The 19,240-nt window shown below is 44.9% G+C and overlaps 2 protein-coding genes across 4 annotated transcripts; one reads left to right on the top strand and one right to left on the bottom strand.

The window, feature by feature from the left end:
* Positions 1 to 171: 171 nt before the first annotated feature.
* Positions 172 to 4,674, bottom strand: kcnmb2 (potassium large conductance calcium-activated channel, subfamily M, beta member 2). 3 transcript variants are annotated; one of them, XM_047027041.1, is made up of 5 exons: positions 4,589 to 4,674; positions 2,416 to 2,532; positions 1,700 to 1,870; positions 1,269 to 1,464; positions 172 to 1,099 (listed from the first exon to the last, which is right to left on the bottom strand). In XM_047027041.1, the coding sequence occupies exons 2-5, from the start codon at positions 2,466 to 2,468 to the stop codon at positions 815 to 817; spliced, it is 705 nt and encodes a 234-aa protein (XP_046882997.1). In that variant the 5' UTR covers positions 2,469 to 2,532; positions 4,589 to 4,674; the 3' UTR covers positions 172 to 814. The 3 variants fall into 3 exon arrangements, with proteins under 3 accessions (XP_046882997.1, XP_046882996.1, XP_046882998.1); XM_047027040.1 differs by lacking the exon at positions 4,589 to 4,674 and having other exon boundaries at positions 2,416 to 3,069; XM_047027042.1 differs by lacking the exon at positions 4,589 to 4,674 and having other exon boundaries at positions 906 to 1,099; positions 1,232 to 1,464; positions 2,416 to 3,069.
* A 3,478-nt stretch (positions 4,675 to 8,152) lies between these two features.
* Positions 8,153 to 18,336, top strand: tbl1xr1b (tbl1x receptor 1b). Its single transcript, XM_047026993.1, has 16 exons — positions 8,153 to 8,370; positions 9,853 to 9,913; positions 11,514 to 11,617; positions 11,816 to 11,961; positions 12,141 to 12,354; positions 12,572 to 12,704; positions 12,817 to 12,958; positions 13,330 to 13,393; positions 13,509 to 13,606; positions 13,720 to 13,780; positions 14,219 to 14,340; positions 14,489 to 14,563; positions 14,773 to 14,900; positions 15,217 to 15,382; positions 15,487 to 15,588; positions 15,766 to 18,336. Exons 3-16 carry the CDS (start codon positions 11,560 to 11,562, stop codon positions 15,790 to 15,792), a joined length of 1,536 nt encoding a protein of 511 aa, XP_046882949.1. The 5' UTR covers positions 8,153 to 8,370; positions 9,853 to 9,913; positions 11,514 to 11,559; the 3' UTR covers positions 15,793 to 18,336.
* Positions 18,337 to 19,240: the final 904 nt, after the last annotated feature.

Here is a 19,240-nt window from a genome sequence, read left to right as displayed (position 1 = left end):
AATCTATTTTAAATCACTGGAAATCCTTTGCAACGTCAGAAGCAAAATATTTCTCCAGCAGAGAAAGAACTAAAATGCCTGCCATGCCATGTGCCTCGAGAGTGTCAGTGTTAAAGAACAAATGTAAACGACAGCAAATTTTATTATATTAAAGTATTACAGCATGTACTTACAGGATAGTCTTACTATGTCAAAACTACAGCATGTGCATAATAACACATCAATACTCAATAATTATTACATGATTACTCATAACTTGTATAAAACAGTCATATTTGTCCCCATGTTACATACCACTAAAAAGTCTCAGTCAGCAGGACTTGTAAGTTTAAACTTGCTTATCTTGTTAGAGGGTAACAGTCATCTCCTGTAAACATGGAAAACGTTTTGGAAAGTGAACTCTATCATGTTCTCTCAACAGTCCACTATTTTGGTTGACAATGTTGTCTATATAAGATAACAGGCACATGCTCACGAATATGCCAAGTGATGTAATACTTTACAAACAGAGTGCTTAAGTCCCTGTAAACAAACCAATTATAAAATCCTCACTTTGAATAAGTGGATTGGATTAAACATGCAAGACTTATGTTCCAGTAACAGAGGTAGTACAAACAGTATAGTCCTTTCCAGAACATTCAGTTCACATTTCAAACAGTTCGTGAGAGGAGACAAACCCAGCTGTCCTAAATGTCTCAGCTACAAGTTACAAGAGGTCGCCGCCCAAGGGTCATCTGGTTAAAACAATCCCTTTCATGTCCGTGTCTGTCAGGCGGTGGTCGAGTAAGGGGTTCCCCAAGCTAGCGAGCCGGTTTCACCTCTTGATTTTTCCAATCTCCTCACTCAGAATGGAGAGGTACTGTGTAAGCTTGACCATGAAGATGATGAGGGTGCCCCCCGTCAGCATGCAGGAGGGCCAGAAGAGGGAGTGGAAGACGGCACTGCGACCGTACAGCCGTGACAGGAGGACGCTCCCCTGCTGCTCCCCGGGGTCATAGTAGCAGGGGACCTGCTGGTGCACCTTCAAGCGCTCTGAGATGTTCACGGTCATGGCGTGCATGGCTGAGCTGTCCTTTTGGCACTTGGGCACATAGAAACACTGGCAAGAAAAACAAAGACATCATTTGACGTTAGACTACCTCAGCACAGCCCATCCAACAGCGTGAAATGCCTAATCTAGAGTGCTGGTACCACATAGCTACCTCTACATCTATGGATGTTATCAGGTCACCTGCTATCAGGGCAGGGAGGGTATCCAAGCTATGCACCTCAGAGTTGGCCTCCTGGGTCTCCTCGTTGTGGGATAAGAGGCTGACCCGTCCTGTGTTGTTGACACTGACGTAGATCTGCAGGCAAGGGTATTTTGAGGCTCTCCAGCAGTCTGACCCACAGCTGTAGGAACAGTTCACATCTGCGACGATGGTGGAGTTAAGCACAATGCAAACACTCTCCTCTGTCCATACGCTGTGTGAAAGTAAATAAGACAAGGGGAATTCAGATAAATATGCGATGAACCATTTTGGCACTTTTAAATGTTTATGTGAAGATTGAATTAAGAAACGCTTTGTTTTTCAGTCCGTGACGAACAAAAAGAAAAGACGTACATTTGGCTATGTATGTATGTTAGGTACACCAACACGACAACATTTCCAAAGCTTGTGAGGAGGGGTGATGGAAAACAGTATCTGTCATATGTTACCTATCTGCATATGCGCGCAGGACAGTGATGCACAGCACAAAGTACATCATGACTGAGGACAGGATCATCCCCAGGCCCAGGAACATAGCCCGATCCTCACCAGCACTCAGAGCCGTTACTGTCTTCTTCTTGTCAAGGACATCAACCTCCCTAATCTTCTGGTAGATTGATCTGAGAAGAATTGGAGAGAAAGTCCACATGTTACAGCTGTTACAGCTTGTTATCTATCCATTGCCTTGTTGGTAATGCATAGATGGAGAGTACCAAGTTAGGAAGGAAAGTCATTTTCACACTGACGGTAATTTGCGGCTTTGTGTTACAGAACAAGGGAGTCAGATGGCTAAGCGGTTAGGGAATCAGGCTAGTAACCCGAAGGTTGCTGGTTCGATTCCTGGCCATGCAAATGACGTTGTGTCCTTGGGCAAGGCACTTCAACCTATTTGCCTCGGGGGGAATGTCCCTGTACTTACTGTAAGTCGCTCTGGATAAGAGCGTCTGCTAAATGACTAAATGTAAATGAACAAAGAGGGTGTCACAGAACACACAGAAAATGTTCCCTTGGTTATAAACATACCCTGCTAAACTGCACTACTGTCTAGTTCCATAGAAAGTCGCTGTTTTAGGTATGTAATCCCCAGACAATGTTCTGCAAATACATTGTATTTTATATCAAATGGTATACACGTGTCTTAGAGAGTTTCCAAACAAAACTTCACCTTCGCTCTCCTCCGGACCCTCCTCCACTTTTAGCCCCTGCCACAAAGAACATCTTCCCAGACTCCCCACGTCCTCCTTTCCTCACTGAGGAAGTGCGGAAAGACTGCTGGAAAGACCTGCAAAACCTTTTGGTCAAAATTACTCGCATCTACACAGACTGTGCTTACACATACAGTGACACTACAAAACAAAACATACAGTACCTTTGGTGCATGTTTTTGCCGTCAAACCCACTCTCATGCAGAAATTCACAATTAGAGGAAAGAGCAAAGTGTCAACACTTTGTCTCTAGCAGCATGAGTAGGTCTCCTTACAACCGAAAATGAGGTCTGGTTGTAGTAAACCCCCCTAATCTACTGGACACTCACTTCAACACTGGGTAAACATCTCAGTTTAAACACAAAGACACCCTAATGAGGTGAGGGAAAATGACTTGGTTGCCAGGGGTGAAATATGTTAATGTTAATAAAGTTGTCATGAAAGACATACCTGCAGCGTCAACACCAATTCTGTCAAGAGGAGCTCATTTTGTTCTCTTTTCGCACAAGAACAACAAGCCCTGGCTATCCACAACCTAGTCAGTAAACACTCTGTCCACTTAAACCTTTCCTCAACTGAAAGAGTTTAGCCCTGGTGAATATTCAAAAGAATCCCTACCCAGACGTTTTGAGTTATGAGATGAGGGTCATTTAGGGGTCAGTATGCAATATGAGGGTCGATGGCACCCCACTTTAGTGATTGCTGGGCTTTTATTCTGAAGACTAATTTGTAACAAATAGATCTACATGGCCATGGGGCATTCATCCTCATTCATGTGCCCATGACTAATGAGACAGCTCTTTGCTATTGTTGCTCTAATATTTTAAATGGCATCTTTAAATGTTGAAGTAAGGATTGAATGAATTGAATCAATCAAGTGTTACAATCAATTGCAAATAAGATTCAAGGAGAAACTGTCAGCTTTGACATTCATGAATGAAAAGTCTAAGATATTGTAGTGTGGCTAAAGGAGGTGTAGTGGACTGTGTGAAAATGCAGGCCACAGCAGAAACTTGCGGTACTTAAATTGCTGTACTTATACAATCTTAATGAAGCATGTGTCCTTGCGACTATATGATGTCTGTGGTCTAGCTGTCACTGCCGACTCATCAAGAAGTATGTAGGCCTACTACATGGACAAATCAAATGTGTTGCAGCTGTATGTCTAAAGTCAAAATATGGCATCGATAGCAAAAAGGAAAGAGAAAGAAATATGTGGGTGTTTCTCTTTTGTATGACACATATTCTCACATACTGTACAGCAGCATGCCAATATAATGGTGTCACAGGTAGATGTTAAGAGATTCCTGCTACGTGTTTAAACCCTGGAACCTCAGTGGGCTTTGATCCTGCCATCCACAGTTTAGGAGGTGGCAGCTCTCGTCTTGAGGCCTATTATTTACAGTCACCGCGGGGCACATTGGATTTCAAAGCAAACCCGGTTGACAATGTGCTGTAGACTGTTTCGATAACAGCATTGGCTCCTTCCAGAATGTCTTAGGATGTATTTTCTGCCATGTCCTTTGCGTGATTATTGCTGAGTGGTCAGGTGTCCACTTCATGTTCAAAAAGACATGTGCTCATAGCTATGCTGCTCCTTAGAAGTCGATCAGACACACTTTCACAGCTTTTATATATACATATGTAAATCTGATATGGGCTATCTGTGACACATGTGAGTATCTACATGATACAGTATGATGAATATATATGCATTATTTACAGTCATATCACTTTTTTATGTTATTTTTATTGTACATATAGTACATGAGGCAGTCTCATCACATCTAGTATAGCATTAGGCACATCAAACTACTCAAAGTGAATTTCCAATAAAGACACATTGTCTTTTGTTGCTGTGCTCTGTCAAAAAATATCCTTGTAACTTGTTTTGTAGGTACTTTAGGTTGATAATTTTATGTCTGCGAGATTAGATGTTTTAATTACCCTAAATATTTATTGTCTTTTACAATGATGATCATAAATACAAGTCCTCCAAAGTAGATTTAATTACAGTTGAACATCTCAAATCCATGGTCTGGCTAAACTCTGACACTTCCCATGAACAATTGCTGCAATGTTTGCATTTACTTTTCTAATTTGTGGACTATTGTTTAATTGGTGAGGTCTTACCTCTTGTTGGAGGGTTGTTAGGATAATCCAGGCTGGAGATACAACTGTCAGCAGTGGTTCTCTTCTACACTCTGTGCTCTAAGTGACGCCAGCCGGCTACCTCTTATTTAAACCGACCCGAATGAACAGGATGGTTGTCATACCTGTGTACGTAATATGAGTTACACGTACAATGCCCTCATGCTCAACAGTTTGTCAAGTACTGTGAATGCAGGCCTCTCGCTAAATACAGTCTTGTGGGCCCATGTGGTTCTTCTTTGGATCATTTGTACCAAATTTTTAGATGCTTGAGGCATAACTCAGAAAACTGGCATTTCTTTTATTTCAAAGAACATACAGACTTCTGGCTTCATGGGTCAAGTGTGTCACAAACGTTTTTATTTTCATAATAGTTAAATGTGGTCATTCCTGTGGGCTATTGCAACATTTTATGACTTAGACCAGCTGCTTCAGAAAGTAATTTCCATTTTGTGCCACAAGATGTCTCTGTTGCTACAAGAACAGAAACTGTAGTCCAATTCAGGGTTCACCGCAAAACCATCTCCGACAGCACCATTAACCATGGGAGAACATAAGAAATGAAATTAAAACGGTTTAATCGTGGCAAGTACATCTGTTTATTCATCATGAGTGTGCTTTGTGCTTTTCACTAATCATAATCTACCGTTGTCATTTGCATCCAGCAGATGGGTAAACTGAGGGGATTTCACCTTCCTCAGACCCCTTGACAGACCCTTGTCAGCCATATTGGTGCTCTAAACTGGTCTGCTGCCTGAACGAAATGTGTTGTATCCAATACTGTTTTGCTGGAACCTCTCATAGACATTCCGTATGTCCTCTTCCCCAATGACACCAACCTAATGAGGCAGTTACTACTTAACCCTCTCCAATAGCAGTGTACTGGCTGCTCTCTGGGAGAAGCATACAAGCTACTTCAAGGAGCTTAGACCCAGCCTGTGCCGCCCAGTGTGAAAACAATTCTTTTTTTACCCTGACCTCGGCTGTCACACTAAAAATAACCATGTTTACACCATAAGGATACAAGAAAACCACACGCCCAACATACTCTAGCTGGGAGAGATGACACAATGTAAAAATGGAATGGCATTTGCATGTTTGACGGCTACCTAAACGTATTGTGGCACAGGAGAATCACAAGCTCTCTCTGCTGGCCACACCTAGAGGTGAGAAAAACTGTGGTAATGGAGGATGAAAGCCAAGTCTTCTCTTTTGTTTTCCTAGTTCTAAAAATAGCTATTGCTGAGTAGGCAGTTAGACATGAGCATCTTTCTTTTGTGCTAGGGTTGGTACAGCCTTGAGCAGTTTATTGCATAGGCCTCCCTTCATGGAAAAATGGACATACACTTACTACTATTGACTATTGTAGCAATCATCATCGCAGGGACAACTCATGGTTTTGTCTTCTATTTATCTTTATTATGCACTCTCATTTATCCTCTTCTTTTAATGTCCCCTGTGTTTGAGACACACACACACACCTACAGATAAGATGGGAAATTTAATTATGCAATACATTAACCTGCTACTTCGGTTGCTAAGGGTGGTACAAATGAAAGCTTTTCAGTATCGTGGCTGTATCCAAGAAGCAATAACACAATGCCAACAACAACTTTTTCATGACAGGGTTGCCAGTGTGCTCTCGTTCCAAGCAACATCCTGGCCCCTTGAACAGACAGTTAATCATGTAATAAACCATGGCTTGACAAATATATCCAAGCAGCCATGTTTTTGTGACATTTTGTTTTGTACAAGCAGCAGGCAGTGCCTCCCAGTACGACACCTATGGTTTTATGATGTGCATCCATGTTGTTCAGCCCTTTTACAGTTATTATTATGCTTTGCATAAACCCTGCATTGCATGAAAATAGAGGAATTTACTCTGCATCCAAATATGTGTTTTGTAAAGCACCACTACACCATGGGGTACTGGGCTGGAAAACAGAATCATGTTCTCAAAAAAAGGTAGCCTATCAGGAAGATGAGGTAGAATATCAATCTCGGCTTTGGATGCAAGCCTTCGTTTGGCTTGGTCTGCTGAACATTTGCAACTGAATATATTTTGCCCCACCCATGCATCTTTCAGTTATTCCTGTGCCAGATTAATACACAGGCTCTGTGTCAATGACAAATATATAAACGATTTTTCTCAGTACACTACATGCAAATAAAGACATTTCTCTAGTACTTACAGCCTATGTCTCGAGTTCTGTTTTTGTGACTGGGGGTGTTGAACCTGAGCCAAAAGAATAGCCTAATGAGATTTCGAGTTGGAAGGAATTAATATAGTGTAGGTACTAAGTGGAGTGTAACAGTGTAAGGACAATACTTCATTCTCCAACTATGAACTGTCTTGCTGGCACCAAGAACACTACATGTTCATGTCAATGTTTCAGACCGACTGTTGACCACGTAGTAGCCTAACATTAAATTCTGGCATAATTGAATTGAACTTCAACCACCTGAACATAAGCAACTTCACGTGTGAACATACATTCCCTTTGCACCACTAGGCCTGTAGTCTATTTAGTCAGTGTTGTTGCCAGTCAGTTGCCAATCAAATTAGCTTTGTTGTTTTTCTTACATAATTCTGGCATATTATCAACAGTTTCTGTGTGGGCGTCTGTTATGTCACATAAGTGGTCGTGCTTCCTCTCCTTTGTAGGATGTTGTACTCCATAATGGCGGGAAATGAATCGAGAAGAACGTGCTTGACTGAACGTGCTTAGCGGTAGCTGTTATCTGGAGTCTGCACAGTATTCATCACTGATCATTTCATGATGTCTTCATCACACACATGGATGCCAGGAGTAAAAATCTCATCGACAAGGGACCCGACCCATCCATGGAATTACTTTAATATGCTTATATTTGTGAAATATAATCAAATCAAATTTGAATATTTAGGATTAAATGTTTGTTGACGATAAATGAGGAACAGCTTCAAATCTGAAATCCAGGATGGATCCAAAAACCGTCATTTAAGAACATCAATCCTGAATTTAAATAGCCACGAAACAGGTATAAAGCTGAATGCCACAAGAATGTTAACTGCTACAAAATAACAGTGTTATACACAATTCAATTAGGCTATGTGAGCTTGTTATTGACTTTCTCGGTTTGAATGACTGAGTGGAGGATAGGAGGTTGTGCGTAATTAATCTAGGGCTATAATGGCCATCCAGGCAAAAATGAGCAATCGTGGGGGATGGGAGAGGAGCTGTTGTTGTGACTGGATCCTCACTGCTAGAATCGGCGGGACATCCTGTTTACCTAACTTAGTGAGGAAGAGATAGGATCAGTGAATTCCTTTTGACTTTGATATGGCTCTATTTGTCTCATTAAAATAACGTTTAAGAGTATTTAATAATGCAATGGAGTAGCATTTTACTATAACCATGCATACACAGTAAACTCTAGTGTTTTAGGATTTATGATATTTTATGTTAATAAATAGCTTGCCTGTCGCCTGGGGTTGCTCTCTGACAGTGCGTTCTCTGTAGTAAGTCAGTGATTGACTGACGGCTTGAGCTACAGTAGGCCTACTCTTTGGCAGCTCATTTTTGTATGGAGAGTCACTCTGTGTTGAACGTCTGAAGCCGTTGGCTTCGAACCGCCTGGCTCTGTATCTGTGTTAGCTTTAAAATGATCATTCATTTCTTTGAGATAGCAGTTTTACAACCATTTGAAAGACATAGCATGCTTTAGAGTGTTCAGGAGGGACTATCAAGAAAATCATCTCGCTATACTAAGATTTCAAAGAGGTAGGTTACGTGACCGGATTACGGGGACGCAAGCTATTCTAGCTAGGCTAGTGCTAGCACTATCCTGCTACTGTACTAGCAAAAGCTAGCAAGCGGCAGCAGTCTCCCTGGCAGGTAGCTTGCTAGCTTGCTAACTAGCACATTGAACAAGACTCAGTGGAAAGTCGCTTTTCAGGGTTGGCTGTTGGATAACTTTAACTGGATATATATTATTAGCTAGATATGTATGGACGTTAACGATAGATGTAGATATTTTAATTTATGTGGGGTTAGAGCTAAATGTTGAGCGTATTTCAAGAAGTTCTGACCTTAGCACTAAGCATTTTGAGCCCGGCATGTGGTGCTGATAAATGGTAGCTAGCTAGCACACACGGGGTGCATTTGATTCATAGTGCTCATGTTCCTCGTGGGGTTTGAAACTAGCTAGATGTATGGTTGTTGGTTCAATGACACCTTGCACACACACAGTTATAAAGCTTGATTAGCAAACGATATTGATCATTTGTACCGGATTAGCTAGCTAGCTATCCAAAGCCGCCCTATTGCCTCATGTGCACGCAAGCAATGTAGCCTAGCCAACGTTAACTGAGAACTCAAAGATTATCGGAGCTGGTCTAATCTAGATATCGGAGCTAACGTTAGCTTGCTTTAGCTGTTTGATTAACCTATTAGTCCAGTTATCCGGCACGTGTACAGTTTGTGTGCATGCTTTTCTGATTTGTCACCTCTCGTAACGCAAGACAGCGACCATCGTTTGCTTACATTCTAACCATTTCGGTTCCAAATAGCTCACTTTACTAGTGTAGTGTGCCGTAATCATACAAGACCGCTAGCCAGCGAGCTACTACGGTGTGGGGGATGGGCTTTGTGTTACTACAGGACGTGAAGCAACCTATGCTGGTATTAGATTAGCATGGTGACATAACGCTGTCTAGCACAGCAAACATGACAAAGACCATGTCAACAAATTACAACTAGTCACAGGCTTCAGTTTTTAAACACTACTAGGCACATTCCAGAGCTGTGGTGTACATTAATTATATAAGTCCTAAAACTTTCACATTGTATATCCAGCATGGGTGTCCGCAGCCCTGTAATAATACTACCAAGGGGATTATCTAATATTGATACGTTACAGCTAAATCCCTTATATAGTTAAAGTAACTTAAATAACATCCATCCCAAGTCACCTGTTTTAAATGTTCTATTTAATAATGATTTATTAGCTATTTCTGCATCGAAATTGTTGACCCAGTTTCCGTAGTGTAGTGACACACACTTTCTCCCTGACTTATCCGTTTAAACGAGTCGTTGACACGGAGCTTCTCTGATTAAAAATTAACGTTAGTTTTGTGCGGTGTATCCAGGCCCTAAGCTATCTTCGTTTTTAACAATGCATTTAACCAAGATGGGCAGATGTAATTGGGTGTATTAATTGGCTGTGTGATGGAACAACATCTTCATTTGTCGTTTTGTCATTAGACAGAGAGCTACGCCTCTGGACTGCGGAGGGATGACCATCTGAAAGTCACCCGTTCACATGGTGAGTCCAGCAAAGATGCACATTGTCCTTCTCAGCATAGCAAACCACGAAATGCCAGTGTAATTCAGCCACCTTGTAGCATGCAGTCCTGTACTGAATGGGGTGCCACAGGGTCACTGCCCTTGGCAGTCCGGCAGGTACAGTCCCTGCTCCCTGTGTGAGGTGTCAGGGCTCCCAGATGGGTGAGCGTGTCCCCCGGCAAGCAGGCTGCCCTCACCTCTGACTTCTGTGACCTCGCTGACAAGCACCCTGACCTGAGGCAGCGTGGGAGGAAAGAGGAACACTTTCCCCCCGTCCGTTAACATTTGCGTCGGGATAAATGAACTCGAGAGTCCCAAACTGCCTCCCTACGTTGTACGTCAGCAAGCGCCTGCATGGCATCCACCCAGATTTGTCATGATTTAGGAGAAGATCCATTCTGTGGTGATTGAGAACAGAGATACAGCAGGTGACTGTAATCTCTCACTGTAGTCTCGACACTTTACTCATGTGTCATTGGTTGAGTGTGGACCCTGGCTTGCCACCACACGGTTGTCCATACCACTATGGCTTGTGGCCTGTTATGACACGGTCTAAGGTTTTGTGTATGAGTATCAAATGTTGGGTACGGCGATCCCAGACCAGGCTTAGCTTGATTGGATTAGTCTTGGCGCTCACATCTGGAGTGGAGTGTGTTGACTTTTCATTGGAAGCAGTGGATATTCTATCTTCCCGTCCAAAACCTTGTTTATCTGCAGAGCTTGTTTAAACAGCGTGGGTGCATTTCTGTTGGAATAAATATGTTTTAAGGATGAGAAACTATGCAGGGCTGTTATTTCTGAACCTAAACTTCGTTTCCTCCATCGGTTTGGTCCACAAGAACCAGGCCGCCTTTTGAAGAGGCCTGGTAATTATTTCCAGTGGTAGGTTAATGAATGGAAACTGGTGCCCTGCCTAGGGCCAGGAGAACTCCAGCAACCAAAGGGAGAGGCATTCGACTCCATGGCTGCCCTGCCAAATGCTAATGGCTCCTTTCCCATGTTATGAAATTGCCCCTAAGTATGTCAAGCAAAGTGAGTGGGTTTGTCCCCCTGCTCATCATTAAAGTGAGCATGTTCGAGTCATGGAACTGGCTAGGTTACATCAGGCTGGGTTTGATCACTCTTTTTTTGCACTTTCCTTTGGTGACTCAGCGTTTTCATCACACCACTTACATGATGCATTCACATTCTGGCTAATTTAGTAAGATTTATCAGTCAAGACTACAAGAAAAGCTCAGAAGAACACTCACAGAGCCTCTATTTCAACTAGTTGTATTTGGGAGAATACGTTTCATTTGCTTGATTTCCTCTCTGGAGGAGGTTTGAGTCAGCCCCCATGGTAACAAAGTTTGGATGGATATGCTAGGTTTGAAGACTTTTGTTGGTCTGTAATATACAACCTCTAAAGTCCACTTTGCAACTAGGTTTTGGTAAAACATTCTTATAGATGCCTCCTATACTGAGAAAAGAAGAAAGGAAGCCAAAAATACAGTTATTGCTTAAACAATGTTTATTCATGACAGTTACCTTAAGACCGAGATGACTTAAGGTTTGAATTTGCTTCTGTGTACCTCTCTCAGGGTCCTATCCTGTGCTGACCCCATGGTCTAACCACCAGGACTAAAAATGAGCATAAGCAGTGATGAGGTCAACTTCCTGGTGTACAGATACCTGCAAGAGTCAGGTAGGCCTCAACAAAGCATGCAATCTTCTGCTGTCCGCTGTATCTATAATGTCAATGCATGCAATCAGTTTTCTTGGGGGTGGGGTGGGGAGGAGGAGTTGGCACATCCTGGGCATCCTTCAGTTAGCTCGAGTACAGTGGAGACCATAGCTGTAGCAGTTTTTCACTCTCCCTCCCTCCCTCCCTTCCTGCCTCCAGGCTTCTCTCACTCAGCGTTCACCTTTGGCATAGAGAGCCACATCAGTCAGTCCAACATCAACGGAGCCCTGGTGCCCCCTGCTGCCCTCATCTCCATCATCCAGAAGGGCCTGCAGTATGTGGAGGCTGAAGTCAGCATCAACGAGGTCAGCGTTCTCCACAAACACACAAACACACACACACAAAGCCCCACAGCTCCGTCCACAATACAAAAGCCCGGTTGCTGCACTTGCTATTGACTGTTGTGTGTGGACCTGACGCAGGCCAGCAGGAGCCAGCACAGTAATCAAAGCCTAACAGCGTATTTGTGTCCCGACGGTGTCAGGATGGGACCCTGTTCGACGGGCGACCCATCGAGTCGCTGTCCCTGATCGACGCGGTGATGCCCGACGTGGTCCAGACCAGGCAGCAGGCCTACAGGGAGAAACTAGCCCAGCAGCAGCAGCAGCAGCAGGCCGGCGCCAGCTCCACAGGGCCCCAGGCCAAGAACGGGGAGGGGACGGCCAACGGGGAGGAGAACGGCGCGCACACCTTAACCAGTGAGAACGCCTACATCTTCATCCGTTTGCTTTAAAAAAAATGTGACGAATGTGGTCGACACGTCAAAGGACACATTTTTCCAATCGAACGCCTGCTCTTTCACAACGCGTTCCTCCATTTGAGTTTTTGCAGTTGTGTTGAATCGTTGTTTGTTCACGTACTTGTTTGTGTGTGTCAGTATAACGAGGGTATGACCTGTGTCTCCACCCCCCCCAGACCACCATGCTGAGATGATGGAGGTGGACAGGGATGTGGAAATCCCCCAGAGCAAGGCCATGGTCCTGAGGGGCCACGAGTCAGAGGTCTTCATCTGTGCCTGGAACCCGGTCAACGACCTCCTCGCCTCGGGGTCAGAATCATCATGTATTTACTGCACAGAGCTAGCGTGTGGCTAACACTGGCCAGCTAGACAGTGCCTGACCGTCATTAATGTGTGTGTGTGTGTGTGTGTGTGTGTGTAGGTCTGGGGACTCGACAGCGAGGATTTGGAATCTGAGTGAGAACAGCTCAGGCTGCTCCACCCAGTTGGTTCTGAGACATTGCATAAGAGAGGGGGGGCAGGACGTGCCCAGCAACAAAGACGTCACCTCACTCGACTGGAATGTGAGTGTGTGTGTGTGTGTGTGTGTGTATCGACTACCACTGCCAAAGACATTCTTGGCACTCCTTCCAAACTGGAAGTATGGAACATACTCACTCTCATGGAAGAAAGGGCTTCCTCTGTTGTACCACTGCAGAAAGGCTTATCCTTGTGCTGCCTATGGCCAGCCGTCGGACACGATCCACCAAAGTGTTAAAGCATAACGGTCATGCATAGAAAACAGGCGTTGGGTATTTATAGAGCATGTATTTACATCATGTGAAACTGAAACAGTAGTTTGCACGCAGATAAATGCACGCAGAGACTGAATAATACAAAATGCATTTAAAAAATCTTGCTGAATCTTGCCAAACCACACTCCCTGTGTTTTCAGAGTGAGGGTACGCTACTAGCCACAGGCTCGTACGACGGCTTTGCCAGGATATGGACTAAAGACGGTGAGTCACCGGCTTCTAAAACCCCCTCAGCTGACCTGCCCGCTGAAGGCCCAGGTGTGGAGCAGCACATGATCTGCTGGTTGACCTCGTGTGTTTGACCTTGTGTGTTTGACAGGTAACCTGGCCAGCACCTTAGGTCAGCACAAAGGTCCTATATTTGCTCTGAAGTGGAACAAAAAAGGAAACTTTATCCTCAGCGCTGGGGTTGACAAGGTAAGACCAGGGGCTCCTCTATATACATACATACTGGAAAGGATAAAAACAAAACCTTATGAGGTCAACTGAAAGATGGCATTTAAACAGTGGTGGTGTTGTCTCCTAACCAGACCACCATCATCTGGGACGCTCACACAGGAGAAGCCAAGCAGCAGTTTCCCTTCCACTCAGGTGGGTGTCAGGTGACCTGGAAGTCACACAAACACTTCTCCCTCTCCCTCCTTGTGTGCTCCTGCAGCCTAATGAGCCATGTTTACACACTACAGTCAGGAAACCCTCAGGCCTCCTTTAGTCAGGGGCTGGATTCTTTTATGAGGGAAATTACAGATTTAACAGATAAGTGTTTCCGGTCTTTACTCCCCGAGCACCGCCTAACATCCCCCGCCCCCACATGATTCAAGTTCAGCTCTTTTATTGGCTAAAATTCCTGCTCCCATGTGACTCCACCTCCCGTACCCAATTGTGATTGGTCTAAACAACCCACCAATGGAAAAATCCCACACACCCACTTATACTCCCCAGTCGACACGCAGCTCCATAGCAGACATGACAGGGAAACGTCCACGAGAGACCCATTAGTAACTCTCGGGGTTTCCCCCACCATAACAGCTCCGGCCCTGGATGTGGACTGGCAGAGCAACAACACGTTTGCATCCTGCAGCACAGACATGTGCATCCACTTGTGTAAGCTGGGGCAGGACCGGCCCGTCAAGACCTTCCAGGGACACACCGTAAGAACCCGCTCCCCTCGCTCGGGCCCAGTCAGCTGGGTTGAACAAGGACCAGTATTTGGGTATTTCAACAACAAAAAAATGCTTCCAAAAATGCTTCATCGGTCAATCGTACTCACAGAGGTCCTTCCTGCTTACTGCCTTCCAGAATGAAGTGAATGCAATCAAGTGGGACCCCACAGGGAGCCTGCTGGCGTCCTGCTCTGACGACATGACGCTGAAGGTCAGTGCAGCCGCCAAACGTTGGCAACGAAGGCCACGCGACCAGCTCACGCGTACCTCCACACCGCTGTGGAACTACACAATGCACACCCGTCTGTCCCTAAGAATCTACGCACTCCCAAGGCCACATGGCACAAACCACGGCCTTGGTACGCTTTGGGTGTGAGGGAATCTTTTTCCCTGATCCGTCCCCGTCTCTCCCTGGTCTAGATCTGGAGCATGAAGCAGGACTCGTGTGTCCACGACCTGCAGGCCCACAGTAAGGAGATCTACACCATCAAGTGGAGCCCCACAGGGCCTGGGACCAACAACCCCAGCGCCAACCTCATGCTGGCCAGGTAAGACAACCTCCGGCTCTGTCACAGACGCCCCCGGAGATTCGCACACCGGGGGGAAACACGGGCGCGATAACAAGGGTGTTTGGGGTTTGGCTAACGTGCTGTGAGATGGACTCATTCGATCTGTTATATGAAAACGGGGCACTCGAGAACACGCAACTGATTCGATTGCAATCGATGGGAACGCATGACGTTTCTCGGCTGTCCTGAAAGACGTTAAGTCGCGCCACGTTGTGAGCACGGTCACGCCTCCGGCTTTCTCGCCGCGTCTGACCGCGATGGGACCCAGCTAATCTCCCCCCCCTTTCTTCCTCAGCGCTTCGTTCGACTCGACGGTGCGTCTGTGGGACGTGGAGCGCGGCGTCTGCATCCACACGCTCACCCGCCACCAGGAGCCCGTCTACAGCGTGGCCTTCAGCCCCGACGGGCGCCACCTGGCCAGCGGCTCCTTCGACAAGTGTGTCCACATCTGGAACACTCAGGTACAGCCCCTCACACACACACATGGACCACTTTGTGATGTCAGGTGATGCTCAGAAGGTCGTGTGTAGTAGACGGTGTCTTACTCCCATCTGTGCCCCCTCAGACGGGCGCACTGGTCCACAGCTACAGGGGCACGGGGGGCATCTTTGAGGTGTGCTGGAACGCCACCGGGGACAAAGTGGGTGCCAGCGCATCAGACGGATCGGTAAGCTGGACACACCGAGTCTTCAGAACAGAGCCGTCAGACTGCACGTGGGACTGTGTGTGTGTGTGTGTGTCACTGCTGTAACCTCTCGCTCTCTCTCTCTCCCCTCTGTCTCTCTCCCTTCTCTCTGTCTCTCTCCCCTCTCTCTGTCTCTCCCCCCTCTCTGCTCTGCTGCAGGTTTGTGTATTAGACCTGAGGAAATGACGCTCGTCGTGGGGGGAGCCATGGACCGACTAGGAATGTGTACATAGCCAAAATGACTGTCCCTCCCCCTGTCCTCCCGCTCTGCTGTAGTGTCATCCCGAAGGCCCTGGCCCAGTACCATGCCAGACACACAGACCCCCCCCCCCTTCACTCACAACAAAGGACTGGAGCACATACTCTCACACAAAACCAACTCCTGTCTGGGATTATTGGGGGCTGGAGTTGCCCCTGGCCACTTAGAATCTTTCACAAACCTACAGGAAACGAAATGACACAGACCTGCGAATAAAATGGCCTAGAAAAAAGTTTTGAAGAAGAGGACCCATTGCATTTATACCAAAATACCTGCATTTGTCTTTGCCGTTTTTATCCTCCGTATGAGAAATCTTTGTTCTTCTCTTTGCTGGTGTGTGCATATTGTACATGTCAGCATTCCTGTTGCCATTATTTTATTCATTTTTTGTTTAGTTTTTTACATTTTCTCTAGATTTGTGTGTGTATGTTGGGTCAGGAAAGGATACATCTGTATGAATTGTTCATCTTTTCCAATTTGGTAAAAAAAAAAAACGGTAATTGGGAGTAATCCATTAACTTCTCGGCACTGTACTTTTTTGTAGTTCAAGAAAAGCAAATATATATTTCAAAATTTGAAATTGGTTCTCTTTCTATTCCCCCCCCCCCCCCCCCCCCCAGACATTTATATTCCCTCAGTTCGCCAAAATGCACTTTTTGGTAAAGCAGTCTGTGAGTCTCACCTCTCACAGGATTAGTGATAATACTACCAGCTTGAAGCCAGGCAGATGGCCCTGACTCAGACATCCTCACACACAAACCCGTTTTCCAGAGGGACAGGAAAGCTTGGGTCTTCTCTGAGCGTGAGGGCAGCTGGTTCTGAATATACATGTAGGAGGAGATGTGAGGCACCAGCACAGCCCTCACTGAGCCATTCTGTCTGATATCCAGGATCTGGAGGGGAGCTTTCACACAGAATCAATGCAGCAGGCTTAGAGATTCTGGAAGGGTTGACCAATGGTGTGTGCCCCCCCATTCCCCTCCAATAACCACTAACGTCAATTTCGTCTTTGCATTTTACGTTTTTGAAGGATTGAGATCCCAAACGCTAAATGATAATCAGACTAAGTCCTCCTAGTAGGGCCATCCTTACCCAGTACATTGTCAGGGTTTAAACCAGGATTGTATTAAAGTGTGTCGGGGTCTTTTATAGCAGCTTGACGAACCTGTCACTGGTTCGCAAACATTGACCTCCCATGCTTCTGGTAACATCCACTCCCATCCCATTCTACATGGTAACATTGGACTTCATATAGCAGATATCGGTGTGGGAGGGGGGGGAGGTGAGGTGGGGTCAGGTCAGTGAAGTCATACATTTAAGGTTTGGTGTTTTGGTATTGTTTATGTTCGGTGTGCAGCTGTTTCAAGTTCAGTGTTCTGAATACTGAGTACTGTACAGGGCAGTGTCTGGTCAGCTTTCCTGTCTAGCACCGACAGACACTTTGGAGACGGGCTGTGTTAAGGCCTATGCACGGATAGATGGCGCTTATTTGTTGTTTTTTTAAAGGTGGTGTTTTGAAGCAAAGTTCTAAGACGGAACAAGAAGAAACGGGCTCGGAACATATGACTTGATGTATCATTGTAACTACATATAATATATATCTGTGCTTTCACAGGGGGATTCTTTTATAAGCCGCTCGTATGCAAGGGTGGATTTAAAAATTCTATGTACCTCTTTGAAGACATGCTTGAAATATGTGGTATTCTTCTGCATCATGTGGGTCGTTACCATAAGAAATGGTTCTTTATAAAATACCATTTAACAGTCATAGCGAACCTAGGGGAGCAACCAGTAACATGTGAAACATGGAGCTGTGTCGCCATGCCAGGCACACGACAGCGAGGATAGACTGTCAAACATTGTTTTGCACCTCGCTTCGAATGTGCAGTTGGTTTGTCAGATCGTGGGGATGAGCAGCGTCTGAGTTGTTGAGTTCTAGGGGGGGGGGGGGGGGGGGGGGGGGGGGGGGCTCTGGCATTCCAGACCTCATCTCTTATCTACTCTCTAACATCCATTGGCTTCAAAACCCCATTGCTGGTTTTACATTCTTCAAAAGCTTCCACTTGCAATTGTTTTGAATGTAACTTGTTTTTATGAACACATTTTGTACCGATGCTTCAAGTATTTTGAAGTTTGCTTCAGAAACAACTAACAGTGAGTGGATTGTACTAGAGACGCTATTTATCACAATGTCTATGACGGTGGAATGGTATTTTATAATGTTTCGTTTTTAGAGATACGCTTTTTACAATGCATTCAAGTGTTTGCTATTTTTTGTTCCTACCTAAAGTACTAATTCTATCTTTGCTATTTCTAAAAGCCCCTGAAGGTTTTCTACTCTTTGGATATTTTGTAATTCTGTTTTATTTGTAGCAATGTAAGCAAAATGGATGCTTTTTTTTTTTTTTATTATTTTTTTTTTTACAAAAAACAATAAATCTGAACTTTGTCAAAGTATCATAACACCCTGACCATGTACATACCATTTTGCAGATGTGTGTTTCATGACGTGTTGTCTTTGCTCTCACCAATTTTGCTTCTCCTGTCCGTCTCTCGCTGTCTCTCTCACACACACATAGTTGCTGAAGTTTGCAGCCCTCTGATCTGACTGCTGTCATATCACGCAGATCTTTGAAAAGTCTAGAATAAATCTATTTTGATAATACTAAGGTGTTGTGACATCCCCTCAGTGTATTTTTTTACTTCTTTGGATTCCCTGTTCGCTGAATGTAGACTGCATGATCAGATGAAGGACAGAAAGGATTTATGCAAGGCCACACAGAACAACTCGGGCAAGTGGTCTTCAACCCTGGTCCTCAGGGACCCCCTGCCCTGCATGGCTTAGGTCAGGGGTGTCCAATCCTGGTCCTCGAGGGCTGCTGTCCTGCATGTTTAGATGTTACCCTGCTCCAGCACACCTGATTCAAATAAATGGGTCATTATGAAGCTCTGCAGAAGCTTGAATACGACTCATTCATTTGAATCAGGTGTGTTGGAAGAGGGAAGAATGTGAAACATGCAGGGGGTCTCTGAGAACCTGGGTGAAGACTACTGAACTAGGGAGTAAGCAAGTCGAAGCTGCTGTTATCTATTGAATTGTTTCTACAGTATTGGCTTTGAAAGCATGGGGGTCATACTAGAGTGTGCCTACCACCTAGTGGTCAAAAGATGACATTGGCTGTGAGGCATCACGTGATTCAGCCAGTGTTAAGGCACATGTATAGAGTGTAGTTTAGGATTATATTTCAGTTTTCTCATTGACTTTGTTGCAATTGGCTTGTTTATTGCATATATCTTACTTGTGTATTACGGAATGACTAATGGGTGAACAGTGGATATCTTGAAATGAAATATTTTGTGATCCCCTCACAGAAA

This window comes from Hypomesus transpacificus, chromosome 10 (genome assembly GCF_021917145.1).
Source record: "Hypomesus transpacificus isolate Combined female chromosome 10, fHypTra1, whole genome shotgun sequence".
Taxonomy (NCBI): Eukaryota; Metazoa; Chordata; class Actinopteri; order Osmeriformes; family Osmeridae; genus Hypomesus; species Hypomesus transpacificus.
This window is presented reverse-complemented; position numbering and strand designations above follow the sequence as displayed.

Coding starts and splice junctions, on each gene's coding strand:
- tbl1xr1b (XM_047026993.1), top strand. CDS start 11,560: ATGAGCATAAGCAGTGATGAGGTCAACTTCCTGGTGTACAGATACCTG. Junction 11,962..12,140: donor CTGAAGTCAGCATCAACGAG/GTCAGCGTTCTC, acceptor CGACGGTGTCAG/GATGGGACCCTGTTCGACGG. Junction 12,705..12,816: donor AACGACCTCCTCGCCTCGGG/GTCAGAATCATC, acceptor GTGTGTGTGTAG/GTCTGGGGACTCGACAGCGA.
- kcnmb2 (XM_047027040.1), bottom strand. CDS start 2,564: ATGCGAGTAATTTTGACCAAAAGGTTTTGCAGGTCTTTCCAGCAGTCT. Junction 1,871..2,415: donor GGGTCCGGAGGAGAGCGAAG/GTGAAGTTTTGT, acceptor AATTCTTCTCAG/ATCAATCTACCAGAAGATTA. Junction 1,100..1,268: donor CCCAGGAGGCCAACTCTGAG/GTGCATAGCTTG, acceptor TTTTCTTGCCAG/TGTTTCTATGTGCCCAAGTG.